The sequence below is a fragment of the Mustela nivalis genome (genome assembly GCF_964662115.1).
Source record: "Mustela nivalis genome assembly, chromosome: X".
In the NCBI taxonomy this organism is placed as follows: Eukaryota; Metazoa; Chordata; class Mammalia; order Carnivora; family Mustelidae; genus Mustela; species Mustela nivalis.
Genome location: NC_139040.1, coordinates 100,045,306 through 100,066,032, shown reverse-complemented (window position 1 = coordinate 100,066,032; position 20,727 = coordinate 100,045,306). Strand labels below are relative to the sequence as shown.

General features: G+C 40.7%; 2 protein-coding genes across 2 annotated transcripts in view; one reads left to right on the top strand and one right to left on the bottom strand.

Moving 5' to 3' along the window:
* Positions 1 to 2,302, bottom strand: part of LOC309856554 (ferritin light chain-like) — a 74,733-nt gene extending 72,431 nt beyond the window's left edge. The window contains exon 1 of the mRNA XM_082717911.1: positions 2,168 to 2,302. The gene's annotated coding sequence lies outside the window, so the exon portion shown is untranslated. The remainder of the gene's footprint in view (positions 1 to 2,167) is intronic.
* A 134-nt stretch (positions 2,303 to 2,436) lies between these two features.
* The window catches only part of TSPAN7 (tetraspanin 7), a 121,730-nt gene continuing 103,439 nt past the window's right edge, over positions 2,437 to 20,727 (top strand). Inside the window, exon 1 of the mRNA XM_082717909.1 lies at positions 2,437 to 2,583. Within this exon, the coding sequence (XP_082574035.1) occupies positions 2,503 to 2,583 (81 nt within the window). The 5' untranslated portion in view covers positions 2,437 to 2,502. The remainder of the gene's footprint in view (positions 2,584 to 20,727) is intronic.

Below are 20,727 nucleotides of genomic sequence, written 5' to 3'. Positions count from 1 at the left end.
CCTCATCCCTGGGAAAATTGGGACGGTTTGTCACCCCGTGGAATTACCAGATCACAATTTGAGTAGCAAAGATTTAATGGGCTATGTAAATTTACCCATTAATTACATTATTGAATATTCATATTTATCTTTACATTTAAATAATCTATTTTGCTAGAACAGGCCAAGTTTTCAAGAATCTGGACCTAAAACTTATCCCCAAGAAAGCTCCAAACTGTGAAATAGTTGAGCTGATGGCACCATCTGTGTTAACTCGTAAAATTATCTATGACACTCAGCAGTGTCCTTGTTAGTTTGAAAATGGAGATTTCTGACTCCTTTACGGGGTAATTATGCATGGGCAAGACCTTGAGGCTAAGCGTAGCCACAGGATTTGAAGTGCTCAGTATACTTTTCCCGCTGCTTCCTGGGGACTGGAAAAATATAGGAGAAAGGTCCTTTCTGAAGTTGGGTTTAAGCCCATTGCAATAGGGACAGTATCCTTCAACTCTTGATTCTTATTGGACCACCTAAAGAACTTAGAAACTGCTGAGACCAAATGATTCAGGCTACTTGAGACTGGCCACAGGCAGTCATAGTTTTTTGCTTTTTTTAATATGCTCTCCAGGTGATCCAAATGAATAACCAGAGTTAAGAATAATTGTGTGGGAACTTCCTTTAAAACAGAAATCTTGCCAATCCATTCCTAACCTTTTTTTCACCTGTACCCATATTCCTCTCCACTCCCCTCTATGCCCACATAACCTTTTGTTATGGCTGATAATTTCCTTAAGCAAGTTCTCCTCTTCCTCCTGTTTGTGTCCTGTTTATACAATGACCTCACTGACCTGGGACCACATACAACTTACTGGAGGTAATAATTACTCCTGCAACAACTGCCCTTGGCAGGCTTTCCTCAAGCCTACTGGCTGTTTTTGTTTTTGTTTTTTTTTACTCTTTCACAAAAGGTGTCCTTAACATCATCCACGATAGAGTTAGCCTGTGATAGTGTTGCTATTTTGACAGCAGAAACTCTTAGGAATCAAGCTAAATCTCCCAGAGAATCTGTACTGTGTGTTCCTCTACAAACCAGCCACAGGAAATCTGGGTGGAGTGTACATTATTCTTTTATTGGGATATAATTCACATGTCATAAGAGCCGCCCTTCTAAAGTGTCCAATTCAGTGGTTTTTAGTAGGTTCACAAAACTGTGCAACCATTACCACATCATTTTCCAGAATATTTTTGTCACTTTAAAAAGAAACCCCCTACTCATTAACAGTCACTCCTAACAGTCATTCCTGCCACCCCTTCCCCTGTAACCTCTATTTCTGTCTCTGTGGATCTCTCTATTCTGGGCATTGCTTATAAATGGATCATTCAACACTGGTCTTTTGTGTCTAGGTCACTTCATTCACTCAGCAGATTTTCAAGGTTCATACGTGCAGCATGTATAAATACTTCATTCCTTTCTGTGGCCAAATAATTTTCCATTGTAGGGATTTACTACATTAGGTTTATTCATGCATAACTGATGAACATTAAAGTTTTGGGCTACGATAAATAATGCTATGAACATTTCTGTACAAGCTCTTGTGTGAACATGTTTTCAAATCTCTTGGGTGTACGTGTAGGAGAATTGCTGGGTCATATGGTATCTCTCTGTTTGGCTTCTTGAGGAACTTCCGAAATGTTTTTGAACATTATTTTTTGGCCTCGATACAGCTCGCTCTTTCCTGGCTGTGAGGTGGTTTGCATTTGTTAGGTTGGGAGAAATGGGTCTCAGGCACTCTAAACATTTTTTTCTGTTATCTGCTAAACATTTTATGTGCAGAAAGAACGGTACCTTCATACAGAAACAGGTCGTTCGGCATCATTTCAAAATGTGAGGACCTCTAAAAAATGGCGTTCCTCCCGTGGCTTTGGGTTTGGGGTGTCTGAGCTCCCAGGTTCCTGACCATCCCTCCAGCTGTGTCGCCGGCCACCTGTCACAGTCTGTTCCTGGCATAGACAAGGCCAGCTGGTTCCAAGGACACGACTACTGGGCCACTTCCATCTGAGAAGGGCTGGTGGGGTGCCTAAATGCAGAAACGTGACTGCTTTTCGGGGATACCAATAAATCTCCTGTCGCCAGGTGCAGACAGCCCTGCAAATGTAAAGCCCTACTGTGCATCAAGCAGAAACTTACGTGCCAAGGGCCGCCTGGAAGAGGCTGAGCTGACCTCCGACCCCGCCCCAGGTTCTTCCACTCCCTCCCCGCGGCCCTGCCCGGCTCTTGGCCTGGGGGTCTGAGCCTGCGCGGGCGTGCCGGCGCGGGCGGCCTTCTCAGCATGCGCAGTCGCTGCCCGCCCGACTCCTTAAATCGGTGCCCTGCGGAGTGCGCGCTCACGCACGCGCACCGCCTCATCTGCGCGCGCACGGGGCCTCTCGCGGCACGCGCTCCCGCCCCGCCCCGCCCCGCCTCCTCCCCCCTCCCGCGCGCCCGCCCGCCGCCCGCCGCCGCCGCCGCCGGAGCTCTGTAGTATGGCATCGAGGAGAATGGAGACCAAACCTGTGATAACCTGTCTCAAAACCCTCCTCATCATCTACTCCTTCGTCTTCTGGGTGAGTGGCCACGCCGGGCGGGTGGCCGGGCCTCCGGCCGTCAATCCCTGTAGTGATGCTCGGAGAAAGGAAGAGGGGGCAAAAAACCCAAACCAAAAATCTCATCTCGTTCCCTCCTTGAGGAGATAGGCTCAGGGGGCTGGGCTGGGGCTGCAGGATGGCGGGGTGCAAGCTTGGAGCTGCTCGGACTCTAGACCCCACCCGGTGCAGCCTGCAAGGGGCTGCGTGGTGGCGGTGACTGCAGGATGTCGACCTTTCCCAAATTTGTTTTAATACACTGATTTATTTTTTTAAGCTCGCGGGATAGGGTCAGCCTCTAGGGAAAGTTGCGGGTTTATTCCTCTGTTTCCTTCTCTGGACACCCCTCCCCGACCTCCCTTACCAGCCTGTTCGCGGTGCCTCTAGGAGCTAACCCGGCGGGGAGAAGGGCGCGGGAGCACTGGGTTTGATCCCAGATTCCCGGTTATTCCCAACCCCGCGGGGCTGTGAGAGGGAGGTGCCAGGAGCCCTGTGCCTGCCTGCCTGGCTGGGCAAGGGCGACCAGAGCCCCCCAAGTGCACTGATGGGGAGAGGGAGCTGCCGTCGCGCGGAGACGCACTGGAGGGAAAGGGTCTTACATAAACTAGGGGCATCTTTGAGCTGCTCCGGGGACCCAGGAGGTGCGTCTTATGACCTTTTTCCCACTCTCTTCCACCCCTCCACTCTTCATCTGGTCTTTCTGTTATTGCACGAACCCAATCCGCAGAGTCCTGGGGGAAGACCCCCGCCACTTGGTGACAGCAATAGCGCCCCAACTCTACTCCCCATCTAACCAGTGCTGCTCCCAGTCCTTGAAGCTCAATGCAGAAGGGTGACGTCAACCCCTCAGCTGAGGCCTCGGGGGGCTGCGTGGTGCACCTCGCGGAGGGATGCGCCCTTCTGCGCGCGGGGGTAGCTGGAGGGGGGGGCCAAGGCTTGTGCCTTACCTCATCCTGTTTGGCAATTCGTGGCATCAGTGCAGGGCTGACACTGCAGTGATTCACTTCGAGGGATGGGTGATACCTAAAGACCGTTTCCTGTTGTTTCTCTTTCCATGTAAAAACCCTATACCCAAGTTCCCCATTTCCACATCAAGCCACAGCTATCTTGCAGGAGAATGTCTGTTATCAACGCCCCCCCCCCCATCACACACACAATAATTTGGGTCATTTCACCTTTCAAGGCAGTCATTTTGAAACCTGAGGCTCTGTAGAAAAAGCGAATCCCTCCTTTGGTTGTTTTTGTCTGTGCCACCCCCCCCCCCCCACAATTAGGCCTAATTTTGGCTTGAGACCGAGCACAGTACTGTGCGAGGAACCCAGACCTGGGTTGATGGTGAATGAACTAGGCTGTTTGAAATGATGACCAGCTGTTTGTAATGACCAAAGCAGGAGCTGAGATTTATTAAGGATGAAAAAAAAAATCTCTAATGCACGCACCCCCCCCCACCCTCGCTGGCATTTCCTTGTCACTGGTGTTGGTGGTGATTCTTCAGGTCGGGGGGGGGGGGGACTGTGGGCTCTGGGGACCAGATATTCCAAGAGCTCTGCAGTGAGATAGGATTAGATTAATTGAGTATATCACCCAAGGCAGACACAGAAACGGACTTTATTTGGATTGAAAATGACACAGGTTGAACATTTTTTGCCGAAACTTTCCAGTAGCCATTCTTGGGAACTGGTTGAGGTTTTTTTTTTGGTTTATTTCCTTAAATCTCTGTGTGGCACTTTAGTATTTACTTGACTTCCTATTTGTTACTGGAGTAAATCATATGGGTGATTATTTTTAGCTTCCTGAAAATAAGATTTACAGTATATGTGGAGTGTTGTTCTTATAGCATCACTGCAGGCTGGTGAAGAAGGGAGTCTTCCAGGCAGAGGCTTTTCATCTCTTTAGCTCTTCTTGCTTACCTCCCGCCCCCACCCGGTGCATATAATTACTTAATGTCCCCTAATACATCTTAAACATGCACTGCATTTTATGTCCTCTGAAGTTCTTGATGCCTGTGTTCTAAGCTTTTTATAATTTAAATAAAATGTTGACCTGGAGCATTTTCAGCAGTTTAGCATTCAATAATCATTCATAACCAAAGGAATGAGATCTCTCCCGATTTGAGGGTATTTTAAATAAGATATTCTCATTAATAAAGTGTTGTCCAAATGTCCTGTTTTCCATTGTACTTTAAAAAAAAAGATTTTATTTATTTATTTAACAGAGAGACAGCAAGAGAGGGAACACAAGTAGGGGGACTGGGAAAGGGAGAAGCAGGCTTTCTGCTGAGCAGGAAGCCCAAGCACCGTGCCCCCCCCCCAAGGCTGAGGCTGAGCTGCATCCCAGGATCCTGGGACCATGACCTGAGCCCCCCAGGCACCCCTCTATTGTACTTTAAATGCTGGTTGCTTTTTTTTTTTTTAACAACTTCACTGAAATATAATTCATATACCATATAATTCATACTTTGAGGAATGTACAATTCAGTGGTTTTTAGTATATTCACAGATACGTGCAACCATCACCCTCGTCAATTTTAGAACATTTTCATTACCTAAAAAGGAAACTCCATACCATTTAGCTATCATACCCCACTCTCCTCTCCCTAAGCAATCACTGATCTACTTTCTGGATCTCTGTAGATTTCCCTGTTCTGGACATTTCATATAAGTCATGTAGTATGTGGTCTTTTGTGTTTCTTCCACTTAATGTAATATTTTCAAGACCCCTCCATGTTCCTTTTTATTGCCAAATAATACTCTGTTGTATGACTATATCACATTCCTTCATCTGTTTGTCCATTGATGGGCATTAGAGTTGTTCCTACCTTTTGGATATTGTGAATAATGCCACTATAAATGTTTGTGTACAAGTGCTTGTGTGAACGTGTATTTTCAGTTTGCAGGGAATTGCTGGGGCATATATTAACTCTATGTCTAATTTTTTGAAGACCTGCCATCGTGTTTTCCATAGTGACTGCACCATCTTTTATTACCTCCCCCAACCCAGCCGTGTATGGGGGTTTTGATTTTCCCACATTGTCGCCAACATTTGTTAGTATATGACTGTGATTCTGTTCATCCGCATAGGTGTCTTATTGTGGTTTTGAGTTGAATTTCCCTGGTGATTAATGATGTTAAGCATCTTTTTATGTGCTTCTTGGTCATTTGTATATCTTTCTTGTAGAAATGTCTATTGATAGCCTTTGCTCATTTTTTATTTGGGTTATTTATTATTGAGTTGCAAGTGTCCTTTATATATTCTTGATTCAAGACTCTTATTGGATATATCATTTGCAAATATTTTCTCCTGTGTGTTGCCTTTTCACTTTCTTGATGGTGTCTTTTGAAGTATAAAAGTTTATTTTGATAAAGTCCAGTTTACCTATTTTTCTTGTGTTGCTTATGTTTTTAGTGTCATATCTAGGAATCTGTTGCCAAACCCAAGATCATGAAGAAAATGCCATTTATTAGAGTGATTTATCAATTCAGTAAATACAATTGAGAAATTTATCTTTTTCTAGCACCTAGAACTATGTCTGGCACATAGGTACTCTAATATCTGTCAAAACTTCTGGGCTTAGGTTAGGTAACTAACAAAAAAGATGACCTTGGTGTTATTTTAAGTGGAAGATGTAGAAAAGATTAAACCGAATTGTTTCCTTTGCATTCTTTTTGAATTGTTTTAACAGGACCACCTCTCTTCCCTTCCTTCAGTTTAGACTTAGGACCAGAAGACATTTGAGCTTAAAATGGTAGTAGACCATATGATAATTGACTCTCTCTGCTTGACTTATTTCACTTATTTGTGGAGCATAACAAATAGCATGGAGGACAAGGGGAGTTAGAGAGGGGAAGGGAGTTGGGGGAAATTGGAAGGGGAGGTGAACCATGAAAGACTATGGACTCTGAAAAACAATCTGAGGGTTTGAAGGGGGGGGATGGGAGGTTGGGGGAGCCAGGTGGTGGGTATTATAGAGGGCACGGATTGCATGGAGCACTGGGTGTGGTGAAAAAAGAATGAATACTGTTATGCTGAAAATTAAAAAAAAATAAATGCAAAAACATTTAAAAATAAAAAAATAAAATAAAAAATGGTAGTAGACCAGTAACATCAAGAGGTGAATGTACCTGAGCGTTGGCTAAAGCAGAAGCCTAATGTTAGCGAATAGACCTTTGTTTTATCTGGTCTCCTCTTCTGTCTACAATCACTCTCCCCTTCCCAGGTGTTCCGCTAAAGCAGTGGTTCTCAACAGGTGACCTTATTGCCCACCCATCTCCTGACATTTGGCGATGTCTGGAGACCTTTTGAGTCCCAGCTGGGGATAGAGTGCTATTGGCATCTGGGGTAGAGGCCCCAGGTGCTGCTAAACGACCTATAAAGCATAGGACAGGTCCTCACAGCAAAGATTTTCTGGCTCCATATGTCAACAGTGCCAGCAACGTCTACACTATCAGACTTGACATAATCCTATGAAGAAAAATAGAGCCTTATGCAAAACTAAGTGTTTTAAAAACCATGTTTACTGGTGTTTGCAACCACCATGCCAGAGCATACTGAACACAATCCCAAGTGAGAAGAAAAACAATCTCTGTGGTATACTGTAATTCTTTTTTGAAGAAGAAAAGTGGGTAGTTCTTTATATAATAGTGTCTAAATGGATAAGATGATTTGTCTTCCAGTACGTGACATCTCCTGAATGCTAGGTAAATGGATCCTTTATTTTCCCTGATTTATGTGTTTCATTTTCAGATTTATAGAAGAGGAGAAAAAAAAAAACCACACCTAGGAGTAAGTTACTCTATGCTTCAAAGACTAGCAAACAGTGCCTGGCACTTAATAGGTTTACCCAGGAAGTATTTACTAATGAATGAATAAATAAAGGAAATTTTATTGACTACTCTTGGGCTCATTTATTTATTTCAATTTACCTTAATCGGGAGGCTTTTAAAAACAGTGTTCTTTTCAGTCTATTTGCGGTGACTAATATATGTGTTCCTGACATTGGTGTATACAAACATGGGATAGAGGACTTTATAAAGAATTGCTTATCCTAATGGTAGTTCGGTTACTATATTTTTATGATCAGCTAGTTTGCCAGACATTTTAGTTATCTAAAATCTAAAGCTGGAATTGGAATTTAATTTGTTAAACTTGAATAAAAAATATATCTATTTTATCCTAATACAAAGCAAAATATCTGTTCTTCACAACAAATAATTATTTCAACAACAACCAGGACAACTTTATAAATATACCACTTATTAGGTAAATTCTGTTTTGATTTGTAATTTGTAATGCATTTTAGACACTCATGTGAGTTCTAAATTAATTGCATCTAAATCCACTAAATAATGTGTGAAGAGAAATATCCTTTGCTTCATTCCAGCATATATTGGATTTGATTTCTTCTTTGAGTATCCAAGGACCTAATTAGCTCATCACTAGTGCTATCAAATTCTCTTATTGAAAAATATGAGTGATTTTTTTTTCATTTAGTAAGCATCATCAGCCTTTCTTGGGGAGGATTTAAAAGAATAATAGTCAAAATGTTTTTCTTTTTCTTTTTGTTATCCAGAAAGTTTAGTTCTTTGGGTTAAATAGAGAAGAAAAATATCTTAAAGAGCATTCCCCAACATTTACCAAGTGTTTGAATCTTGGCACATACTAAAGCTTATGCTAACTATTTTACATATTATGGTAACTCAGTAAACATTCATTAAATGGTTTTTATATGCCAGGTGTCTCAATAGAATGTTTACCAACTTTTGCTAGGTGCTGCTTCATTTTTAAGTAATACCCTCATTCTACTACTTCTCAGCTTTTTGGTATTAGGTATTATATATTGTCTTCCCCTAAGGAAGACGAAGATTTAGCTCTCCCACATCCTTTCCATATTTTGGTAGACCCCAATATATCATTGATTATTATCATATATCATTCTGGTTAGAGCACTAGTGGTTACATTACTATAAGCCTACTCACTAGGTAAGCCTACTCACAGCTGAGCCACTTAGTGTGTATATTATGATTGCTTGCACAGCTTTTTGTTTTCCCTGGAGTTAAAAACTGCCTCATTTTATATCCTTTGCTTATGTCCTTTTCCATGTTTGCCCCTAATTTATCCTCCCACTTTCCCCAAGAGCTGTGTATCTTCATTTCGTATATTCAAACACTTCATGAATCCTATCCGTTCCCATTGGAGACATTTTCTTCTAGAGCATTCTGACCTTCAATTTGGACTAGTGTTCCTTGGGCCTTTGAAAGAGCCAACATCATTTTAATCTCCCTTTACCATCATCCTAGGGAATCTGGTCTCCTTTTATGTTGGATCCTCAATTTCCTATATATCCTGTTTTTCTCTTTCTTGGTTTGTTCTTTCATTTTGGTGGAGCAAATCTTCTAGTAACTTTCTGGAAAAGGATGCATGGTAGGTTAATATTTTGAGGTCTTGCAGGTGTGAAAATCTTATCTTGCTCTGGTACTTAATTTTATAGTTTGGCTGAGTATAGAATTCTAGCTGTAAACTATTTACCCTCAAAATGTTGCTGTCTCCTCCCCTCCTCCCAGTGTTCTTGCTCTTGTTACTTCTGTGAAATCAAATCTTATTCTAATTCTACTTAAATTCTGCTTTTCCTTCTCTGAAAGCTTTTGGAAACTCTTTCTTGTTTTTTGGTGCTCTGAAATTGCATCAGAATATGTCTTGTTATATGTTTATTTGTATTTCTTTCCTGTAGAGCCTTTCAATCTGGTAACTGAGGTCTTTCAGTTTGGGGAAATTTTCTTGAAAAATTTGTTATTACACTTTCCTTTCATTTTCCCTATTCTCCCTTTCAATATTTCACCTCTTAGATTCTCTTATTTTCTTTCCTATTTTTTACCTCTTCGTCTTTTACTTAAAATTTTATTTTTTAAGTAATCTCTATACCCACCATGGGGCTCAGACTCACAACCCCAAGATCAGGGATCATGTGGTTCACCGACTGAGCCAGCCAGGCGCCCCAAGCTCTCCATCTTTTTGGCTCTCCTTTATGGGACATCTCTCGCACTTGATTTTGCCTGGTCTTGCATTCGTCATTTGTTTATATGTTGATTTCTAGGAGCTCCTCCTTGAGATCTGAATATTCCCTTTCCTAGCCTCTTGTTTCAAAAATGTAATCTCTTTTTATAATCCATCTGGCAATATTAATGATTTTTTTAAGTTTGCTTTTTCTGTATTGTTTCCTTCAAATATCTCTGTTTTCTGGAGTATTACTTCCAATTTCTGATCAACTTTTGGTCTTTGTTCCGTACTTGTTTAAGAGTGGAGCATGAAAAGGCTGATTGGAAGCTCCTAGTATATGAGGTGGGAGTTTGTTGAATTTAAGTTGGGTGATTTGGCTTGACAATTGAGTTTTGGAACCAAGGTCAGTATTTTTAAGTCTTTTCCCTTGGTCTGATCAGATTTCCTACAGAAGCATCTTCTAATCCTCTCTTTGAATGAAAATGTTTAGGAATTTGGATGTCTTCACGTGCAATATATAAACCTTTGTTAAGCTCCTATTTGAGTTATAGAATCTATGTCCACTGTGCTTTTGTTTCTTAGTTCCACCCTAGAAAATAAATCCAAGCCTATGCTGGAATGGGGAAAGGCCAGAGACAGAAGATGGAGGGGATCTAATTACTTGTCTAAAAAAAGTATTTTTTTTTACCAGCTCCTCCTTATTTTAGTCTTTTTTCCATCCCCAGTTCCAGGTGTGCACGAAGCTGCATTTTGAGAGTGTTTGCATGCAAATATTTCATTCTTGGCTTTTCTCAGAGCTGCCTTAAGATCTGGCTCAGCTTCCAAAGTGTCACTGCATTTGTCTCCTCTTCCATTCTGTTATTGTGGGTTTTAAAGATCCTTTTAGTGTCATTTCAGTGGAGTTTTGGGAGATAGCCAAGGTAAATGGATGTGTTCAATCCATCATCTTTAACTGAAAGTCTTTTATATTTGTATCTCTTCATTGCATGCTACTAATTAAATACATAGTTGTTTGTGAGTGATTGACTAGAGCACCTACAATGGCAATAGCTGGGTTGTTGTAATAGATATTGGTATATACTTTTCAATTTTTAAAAAGCTTTTGGATGTCAAGGGGAGTGTTCTAGGTTGGAATAGTCTAACTAAGGCACAGCCTCTTTAAGGCCACATGGCCATCAGGGACCAGAGTTGGATAAATGAGAATGAAGCTCTGAAGGTTGCTGCTGCTTTTTTTGCTCTTCTAATTTCTTCCCACCAGGTGAAGGCCCATGTGCCTTCTGACCTAATTCAGACCTTGCTGTATTAGTTTAATGTGGAAGCACCAGAGTTCAAAGTAGGATGTTAAACGGGTTATTGCTCTGCTCTTTTTGTGTTTCTACAATGATAACCCTTCATGTTTATTATAGGACTTGTACATTATAATCTGAACAGTCTTTTCTTAATCAACTCTACTTCCCATATGCAATATGTAGTTAAGATATCTGCACTACCTTTTATAGCATTTGGGGAACATTGAGTCTTTTCTACTTAGTAGTTGCTTGGAAACTAGCTGAATTTTTGTCCAATTAGAATGAAATACTTTCCTCAATTTTAATTATAGCTAGAGTTCTTGATTTGACCCTACCATGAGCTACATTACTTATGATTCATTGACTGTTCAGCATTATATACTCTTTTAAGTAAGCACCTCAGAAGGGGCTGGGAATTGAAAATCATCTCTGACTGCGTTTCTTTGTTCAAATGTATTAAACCCTTGACGTGAGTGACTAATGCACTGCTAAACCAATCTGAAGCACATTTTAAAATATATTCATATGTCTTTTCCTTCCTTGTTCCTATTACAGCAGCCTCTGATTTGGGCTCTCTCCTCATGGCAAGCAGATCGTTGGATTCTTGCTCTTAAATTTCTTTTCCGGGGGCGGGGGTGCTTGGGTGACACAGACGCTGAAGTGTTTGACTCTTGGTTTTGGCTCAGGTCATAATCTTGGGGTTGAGATTGAGCCCCAACCCAGGCTCCTTGCTCAGCATGGAGTCAGCTTAAGATGCTCCCCTCACCTCTAAAATAAATAAATATTTTTAAAAATTTTCCTTTTTTGGCCGTTATTCCCTCTTGCCGCAACAGAAGGCTTTTCACTCTTTTTTTTTTAAGATTTTTTATTTATTCATTTGACAGACAGAGATCAGAGGCAGGCAGAGAGGCAGGCAGAGAAAGAGGGAAGCAGGCTCCCCACTGAGCAGAGAGCCCGATGCGGGGCTCGATCCCAGGACCCTGGGATCATGATCCGAAGGCAGAGGCTTTAACCCACTGAGCCACCCAGGTGCCCCATGGCTTTTCATTCTTGTCTCAACATTTTTGGCCTCTTTTATATAGAGCCCCAATATTCATCAAGAAAAAGACATCAGGGGAAAAGATAGAAGGTTTTTCTTTGTTTTCCCTTTTCATTATTTGATCAGTTGAACATAAAAGCAGGTTATATGGTTTGGTGGTAAAATTGAGAATCACAGTTCTATTGTGGAAAATTTTTCTTAGTGTATTCTGTAAGACATAGTGGGTGTTTTCACCATCTCTTTTAGGAGAAACTCCAGGTGCCTTTTACTGGAAGATGGAGTGGATCAGGTACAGGTACTAATTGAGGAGTCTAGTGATTCTCAGCCCTGTATGCCCGGCAGGATTGCCTAAGGAGACCTAAAATACATGTTTAGGCTCCACTCTAAGTGATTCTGAATCAGTTGGTCTGGAGTTGGGTACCAGCATTTCTATCTTTTAAATGATCTCCCAGGGGCTTCAGCTATTCAAGCAAGACTGAGAACCATTGATTCCAAAAGAACTCAATATATCACAGTAGGCCTGGTTCACCTTGAGTCTCCTGGGTCTGGAGATTGCTAAGGAATAGATATCTAGCTGCTGAGTATCTAGTGTTGGCTTATTGATTTGTTCTGCTTTGCTCCAAATCTGAAGCTAGGTTTTCAATGTCTCTTAGTAAATCAAAGTGTCCTTGTCACTCGTGGGAGACCTTGCTAGTCATTTCTAACTATAGGCATACTCATCAGAATCACTAAGGGACTTTTAAAAAATGTGTGGTCCTATCTCCTGAAGTTTTGATTTTAATTGATCTGGAGAACAGCCTGGGTACATATTTTTTTTAAAAACCATTCACAAGGTGATTCTGATTCCTGGGCTGTGATTCTGTGGTCTGTGTTGCAGTTTGTTTTAAATAAATTCTTACCATATGAATGCTTTCCTGTGATGTGATCTGTGGTACCATAAAGCTAGTTTGAGAAGATTCCACAAGCAAGATGTAGCCCATCTAGTGCTTTTCTTACCCACTGAACTGGTCTCTTACTTGTAAGTGTCTCCAACTGAACTCTTGGAGTTTGGCGTAGTTTCTTTTCTCTAGGGTGCATCTATTTCTGCTCACGGTTTCACTTAAAAGAAGTTAATAAGAGTCATGGTTTGCCCTCTGTCAAAAGATTCAACTATTATCCGATATATAAAACAAAAAGCAAAATAGGAGAGACAGAAATTTATGAGTAAAGTAGATTTCTGATCTTTTTGGGAGGTATGGTCATGTTTGGGGGTTGCTTTGATTACAGAGGCATGAGTGGTTGACCTTGGCCTTAGAGCCATTTGGGTGAGACTGTTGTTGATTGACTCTGAAAAGTGTGTTCACTGCAGTGCGTCTGCTGCTGCTTGGTTGACCTTGGATTTGTGAGGCTGTCATTGTAATTGGCTTTCTGAAGTATGTTCCCTGAAGCGAGTTGAGTTGTCATTGACAATTAGACTGAGGTGAATCGCCATTGATCAAATAGGTTTGAAAGTGCGTGCTGGTGGTTTACTAGTTACCATGCCTATTGAATAATCAATTTTCCTTTCCCCAGAAATATAGAGACATTTATTCTTGCCTGAGACTACCAATTCTTGATTCTCCGTGAAATGAAGTTGCTTCTGCACTTCAGTTCCCATTCTCCAAACCTCATCGTGGTGATATACAGAATTCCGGGGTCAGTTAATTGTTCTAATCATTCCACAACAATTACTTGAGAATTTCTGATTTCTGGGGATTGTTCCAGGACTTCCCAAAGGTAGACCGCATTGCATTGAAAAGGAACCTAAAGCTCAATAATAGGGATCTGGGTGGTACATGTTCCTTGCACCTCCTCATCGCTTCTTCTGTTCATTTTCTATTTCTGATGAAACTTTTGAGGATTTCTCGCTTTACTTGATTTCTGTTTCACATTCTAAACTGTATCAGTCATTTGGTATTCTTTTAATTATTGCCTTCTCTTGTAGGGGATCCAAAATCAGTCCTGTGTGAAGTCTTGATTTGGACCATTTGCTGTGTGACCTTTGGCAAGTCACCTAAGTGTCTCTGAACCTCTGTTCCCTCTCCAGAATTGAGATCCATGCTTACCCGCTTAGTCAGGTGTTTGAAAGTTAAATGACATTCAAGTGCTTCGTAAAGTGTGACACACGCATGTTTTGGCAACATTATTCCTTATGGTGTAGAGTGTTGCTTTTTTTCTTGATATTTTGTACATGGGAGGTACTATGTCTATTTGTTAAATGAGTAAATTGATCACAATACTTTCTATTCTGAAAATCAAGGCTTAACATTTTGGATTTTATAGTTTGCTATGAAAGAGAGCTGGGATTGCAAAAGGGTTTGAATAAGAACCAAAGATATAATGAGTTTGATCACTGAGTTTAGCTCTGTCATTGAAATAAGAGTATTCTTAAGTAGGATAAAAATAAATATAAATCTGTCACTTAAAATTAAACGAAGTATCGATGACTTGCCTTATTATATTTCAATAAACTTTTAATTTTAGAACAATTTAAAATTTACAGAAAAATTGTGGAGATAGTACATAGTTTCCATATACCATGTAACCAGTTTTTCCCATTATTAACATCTTACATTACTATCATACATTTGTTACAGTTAGTGAAACAGGATTGACACATGATGAACTGAAGTCCACACTTCATTCAGATTTGTCTGAGTTTTTACCTAATATCTAATTTAGGCTACTGTATTACATTTAGTAGTATTACATTTAGACTTCTTTTGGCTGTGACAGTTTTCTCAGACTTTCCTTGTTTTTGATGACTGACAATTTTGAAGAATAGGGGTCATATACTTTGTACAGTGGCCCTCTTTTGGGATTTGTCCGTTATTTTTCTCATGGTTACTAGGGTTATGTGTTTTGGGAAAGAAGACCACAGGTTAAGTGCCATTTTCATGACATCATATGAAGGGTACATACTATCAAGATAACTTACTGCTGTTGATATTGACCTTGATTACCTGGCTGAGATAATAAAATTAGTCTCTTTCCACCTTCCCATACTATACTCTTTGGAAGAAAGTCACTATGCCTAGCTCACACTTGTGGAGTGGGGAGTTATGCTCCACTTCCTTGAGCGTAGAGTATCTACCATTATTCTTTTATGAGAAGAGATGATTTCCACTCAACAAATGTTAAAACCAACAGTAAATATTTATTTTAAAAATAATAAAATATTAAAAACATTTGAGTCAGTTGGGGACTAGGCAAGGATTCTTTTTTACCATGATTATTTATGATTTTGGTTTATCTAGCCTATGTAATAAAAGAAAAAAACCCCTTTATGTTGGATCTTTTCATGGATACAATTGTTGTGTACTAAGAAACCCAATAGATTCTAGATAAAAAACAAAAAATAAAAACAAAACAAACAAAAAATCTACTAAGAGAATTTGGTAAAATGGCCAATTGGATACAAGATAAAAATACAAAAATTACTTGCTTTTCATTATTTTAGCACAAGTCTTAGAAAAGGAGAGGAAAAATTCCATTCTTAGTAGCAACAGATACCATAACTACTTTAGAAAAATGTTAACAAGAAAGGTAAGCCTCTTATATGAAGAAAACGAAAGATTTACTGAAGGTCATAAAATAAGATCCAACCAGATTAAAGGACACTGTGTACTTGAGTGGGGGAGATTTTATATCATAAAAATACCAGATTTTTAAAAAATGTGTTTAGGGCCATTCCATATAGAATCCCGACAGGACGTTTTCTGACGGGTAGGGGTGGTACTTGATAAAATAATGTTTTTAATAGAAGAACAAATGCCTGAAAAATCCAGAGAAATTGGGGGACGGGTAAGGAAGTACGTGCCCCACCAGTTATCAGAATGCGCTCTTGTGGCAGACAGACCATGCAATGGCTGCCATAACCCCCACTTCCTGGTATTCATGCTCTTATGTAACCTCGTCCACTTGGGTCTGAGCATGACCTATGACTTGCTTCTAATTGAGTACAACAAAGATGTTCAGACACATGTGAATACATGTTCACGATTACATCACATACAACTGTAATGTCTGCCTTCCTGAGAGACTCCTTCCCTGGCTGGCTTCGAAGAAGTAAGCTTCCATATTGTGATCTGCCCTATGGAGCAGGCCACATGGCAAGGGACTGAGGGCAGCTCTGGCTGCAAGAAACTGAGGCCCCCAGTTTGACAGCCTGCAAGCAACAGAATGACGCCAATGATCAAGTGATCTTGGAAGCAGATCCTTCCCCATGTAGGCCTTGGATGAAACTGCAGCCACCTGACCCCTTGGAAGCTTTGTGAGACTCTGAAACAGAAGACCCAGTTAAGCTGTGCCCAGACTCCTGACACTGCAGAAACCATGAGGTAATAATTGTATGCTGTTTGACACCTCTATATTTGTGGTAATACATAACTAATACAGCTAGGAAGTCACTAATTGATTCAATCTCATATTGACTTAGAAATATACAAATAGGTTAGTGGAACAATAGCAAATCCAAAAGTAAATTTTAGTGCATATGGTTTACTATATGAAAAAGAACATTCATCGCAGTGAGAGGATGGATATACAGAAGAAAGTAAAACTGGAGCCCTTACGTAAATAATATTAAAACTTGTAGTTGGTGTAAATGCATAAATACAAAACCAAAGCCATATCCTGTAAGAAAATATAGAGATAATATGCACGACATGAATTAGACTGCCTTAACCCAGCTGGGGACTCAGAAGCAATTTAAAAAAAGTTTGTCTTTGCTTATAAACGTTTTTAAATTGTATGGCAAAAGGTACAACAAAGTCAATTAAAATGGTCATGGTGAGATAAGGGGATAGTGCCAGACTGTTAACTAATATACTATTTTCTTCATAAAGAAAGTCCTGTTACAAAATATATATATATATATATTCTGATGCAAGCTTCTTATCTTGGACTGATAATAGTTTGCTGACCAGCGCTGGCCCACTGACCACACTTTGGAAATCACTGCTCTAGGAAAGGGATCAGCAAACCATTTCTGTAAAGAACAGATAATAAATATTTTAGGCTTTGTGGGCCTTATGGTCCCACGTGCAACTACTCAGCTTTGCTATTTCATGTGAAATCAGCATAGGCAAATGTAAATAAAGAAGCGAAGCTATCTTCAAATGCAACTGTATTTACAAAAAGAGGTGGACAGCCCAATTTGACCCATGGGCTATTGTTTTTGGACTCCTGCTCTAGGGGATACCTATATAAGGAATAATCCTTAGCCTCAAGAATTGAAGTTTAAATGGGAGGAGTGCCTGGGTGGCTCAGTTGGTTAAGCCTTTACCTTCAGCTCAGATCATGATCTCAGGATCCTGGGATCGAGCCCTGCACTGGGCTCCCTGCTCCTTGGAGAGCCTGCTTCTCCCTCTCCCTCTGCCTGCTGCTCCCCCTAGTTGTGCTCACTCTCTCTCTCTGTCAAATAAATAAGTAAAATTTTAAAGGAAATAAAGTTTAAACGGGCATAAATAGGAGTGGGAGTGAAGCAAGCCTCCCAATTTGGGGCTTGAAAGAGCTAGCCATGTGCTATCCAATAAAGCAGCCACTTGAGCACTTCAGTTGTAGATAGTCCAAATGGACACCTAGTATAAAATACATAGATGTTGAGTATTTAATATGAACAAATATCTGTTTTTATATTATGTATTGAAATGTTAATATTTTGGACATACTAAGTTAAATAAAATATTATTAAAATTAATTTCACCAGTTTCTTTTTAATTTCATTGTGGCTACTAGAGAATTTAAAGGTAAGTATGCAGTTCATCAATAGATCTCTATTGGACAGCACTGAATGAGAAGTATTAGAAGTTTAAATGAAGTGCTGTGAAGCCAAGGGAGAGAGCTCATTTAGCTGGGAATTTGGGCAAGTCAAAGGAACAGAATCCACCTTGGAGAATGAAAAAATTTTGACAAGTAGTGCCCTGGGAGGATCATGAAGTCTCTCAGTTGGAGGAAGTGGCGTAAGTACAGGTCTACAGAAAGCAGAATGGTTTCTGTGTTTGGGGCAGAGTGGGTCTATCTATAATAAGGGATCAAATGTGGTACTTCTAGGTAAGCAGGCCTAGGCCTTCTGGTGGGTTGTCTGCATGGGTTAGGGCTTTGGACATATTTTTGCTCGGGATGGGTAGGAAGACTAGACCATACTTTCAAGCACGGAGTGGTAGCTCTGGAAGCTGTTTACAGGTCTAGTCTAGAAACAGTAAGTTGGTTGGGTTGGAATAAGAAAGGCAAGAAGTGATGAAACCTGGCGAACCAGGAAAGCATAGGGTCTTCTCTACAGTGACAATGAGAATGAAGAATAGAGGATAGTAGACAGCCATTTTTTGATGTGGCAAGGATATTTGTGAATGAGGGAGAACCCCAGAGTTAATGTGCTTGAAGAACCTGGATGATGGTGATGCCCTCGTGAAAATGCAGACCTTAGAAGTTGGTTTGAGATTAATAGGATGAGCTCCATTTTGCACGTGTTCAGTTGGAAATGCCCACAGATTTAAGAGCGAGGCCAGCTCTCAGAAGCTTGCTCGCTTGTGTTCTTTGCTGACAAAAGTGGCCCTGTGCACTTCTTTACATTTGGCCATCTCTGTACTTCCTGGCCCTTCCCACTGTCCACCATGAGCACAGTGAGTTGAGCGGGAGAACAGTTCTGACCCTTGACTACTTACTAGTTGGCTGGTCAGTGGAACTTAAGATGACCTGGCTTCTGAGATATGGATGGAGACTTCTTTCAGAGGTACCGGAACTCAAGATACAAGAGACACAGCTGGTGTAGGGACAGAAGGAGAAAGAGACACAACAACAAGTAGCAGAGAAAGGAAAAACTTCAGAGTGGGCCCAGTGGACTCCTGGCCACTAGATTCTGCAGGCTCCCACCTGAGTAGCTCAGTAGCAGCCCCCACTTTTCCCCATAGCCTGGAACAATGGCTTTTCATGGTTGTGGTGAGGTATGGCCGAGCAGTTGCCATTCCTACACTCCTTATTCTCTCCATTCTCCTAACAGTAAAGCTCCTTGGCTATCAAGAAGGGTGATTCGGTGATGTTTAAAGTAGTACAACAGGCAGGTTCAGAATTAAAAGAGGAGGTTGGTGTGGAGATGCAAAATTGATGAAAGTTCATTTTTTTCCTGTAGGAAGCATGAGATCATAAACAGGATTCTTTTCAACTGCATGGTAAGCCCCGAGTTCTACATACGGTCAGTGCTGAGTTGCGTGCTGGTAGTTGATATAACAGGTGGAACCAAGCGTTCAGGCCAGCTCTTAGCACTAATGGAAGACTGAGTTTCAGTAAATCTTGCTTAAGGGATGAAGGTTCTGCTGCAGGGTAGAAGCAAGTTATTGGAGCAAGTTACTTATTAATCTTCATAACAGCAGCTGCTCTATTTGTGACGTGAAGCTGGCCATTGTTTATATCCATCAGAGATGTTTTGAGAACAAACAAGTCACTGCTTTGTATGTTGTATTTCTCATAAGATCGTCCTGGTCTGCAGAGGTAGCTAGCCTTATGGCTTTTGTAAATGGCTTAGAACGGGTAGCTCTGAAGGGTGGCTCAGTGAGTGCTTTAGGGGCCTTTGATTTGGTCTAGATGACACATAGAGGTGAAATGCCCTTCTCTACATCATTGGAAACTCAGATCAAAGTCTTTTAAACCAAGATGTCAGGAGCCAACTCTGTCTAGCATGTGAATTCTTTTGAGATAAATCCAGGAAAAGAGAGGTGCATAAATCAATAAATATTCTAATGAAAAGCTGTTTAAGCTGTCTACAAAACAATCTGTGTACCTGGTGTACCATTTTTGTAAGGAAAAAAATGCATGTTACAAATCCTGGAGGGGGACCCATATCAGAATGGTATTAGTTATAGCTGGGTGTGAAGATAAATCATGGGTTACTTTTTTTCTCTATGCTTTTCTTTATTTTCTGAGGCTCCTTTCCTGCCCTCACATATAGCATGAGTTACATTGGCAATTAAGAAAGCAGTAAATGCTGTTTTTTTAAAGATTTTATTTATTTCTTTGACAGAGAGAGATCACAAGTAGGCAGAGAGATTGGCAGAGAGAGAGGGAAAGCAGGCTCCCCGCTGAGCAGAGAGTCCGATGCGGGACTCGATCCCAGGACCCTGGGATCATGACCTGAGCCCAAGGCTTAACCCACTGAGCCACCCAGATGCCCCTAAATGCTGTTTTAAAAACAAAAATTTAGGGGCCTGCCTGCTCAGCATGCAACTCTTGATCTTAGGGTTGTGAGTTCAAGCCCCATGTGTGGTGTAAAGTTTAATTAAAATAATATATGTATATATATGTATATGTATACACACACACACACACACATATATATATACACACACACATATATATAAAATTTTCTGGATCATTTTATAGTCTGGTTTTCCTTTGTTTCTCAAGGATAGAGTGCCTATTTTTACATCATCAGGTCATTTATAATGCAGCAGGTTTTCGACCCAGTCCATTTTAGCTGTTGGATTATGTTAATGCAGAGCAAAAACACATTTAACTTGATTTTTAAGTCTTGTCTCTTCAAAATAAAAGAAAATGCCTGCTTCTATTAAACAATAAAAAAATTTCACAATGTATTTTAAATATTATATATGCATATATATTTAAATATTTTATTTATTTATTTGACAGAGAGAAAGATCACAAGTAGGCAGAGAGAGAGGGAGAAGCAGGCTCCCTGCTGAACAGAGAGCCCGATGCAGGGCTCCATCCCAGGACCCTGAGATCATGACCTGAGCTGAAGGCAGAGGCTTAACCCACTGAGCCACCAGGTG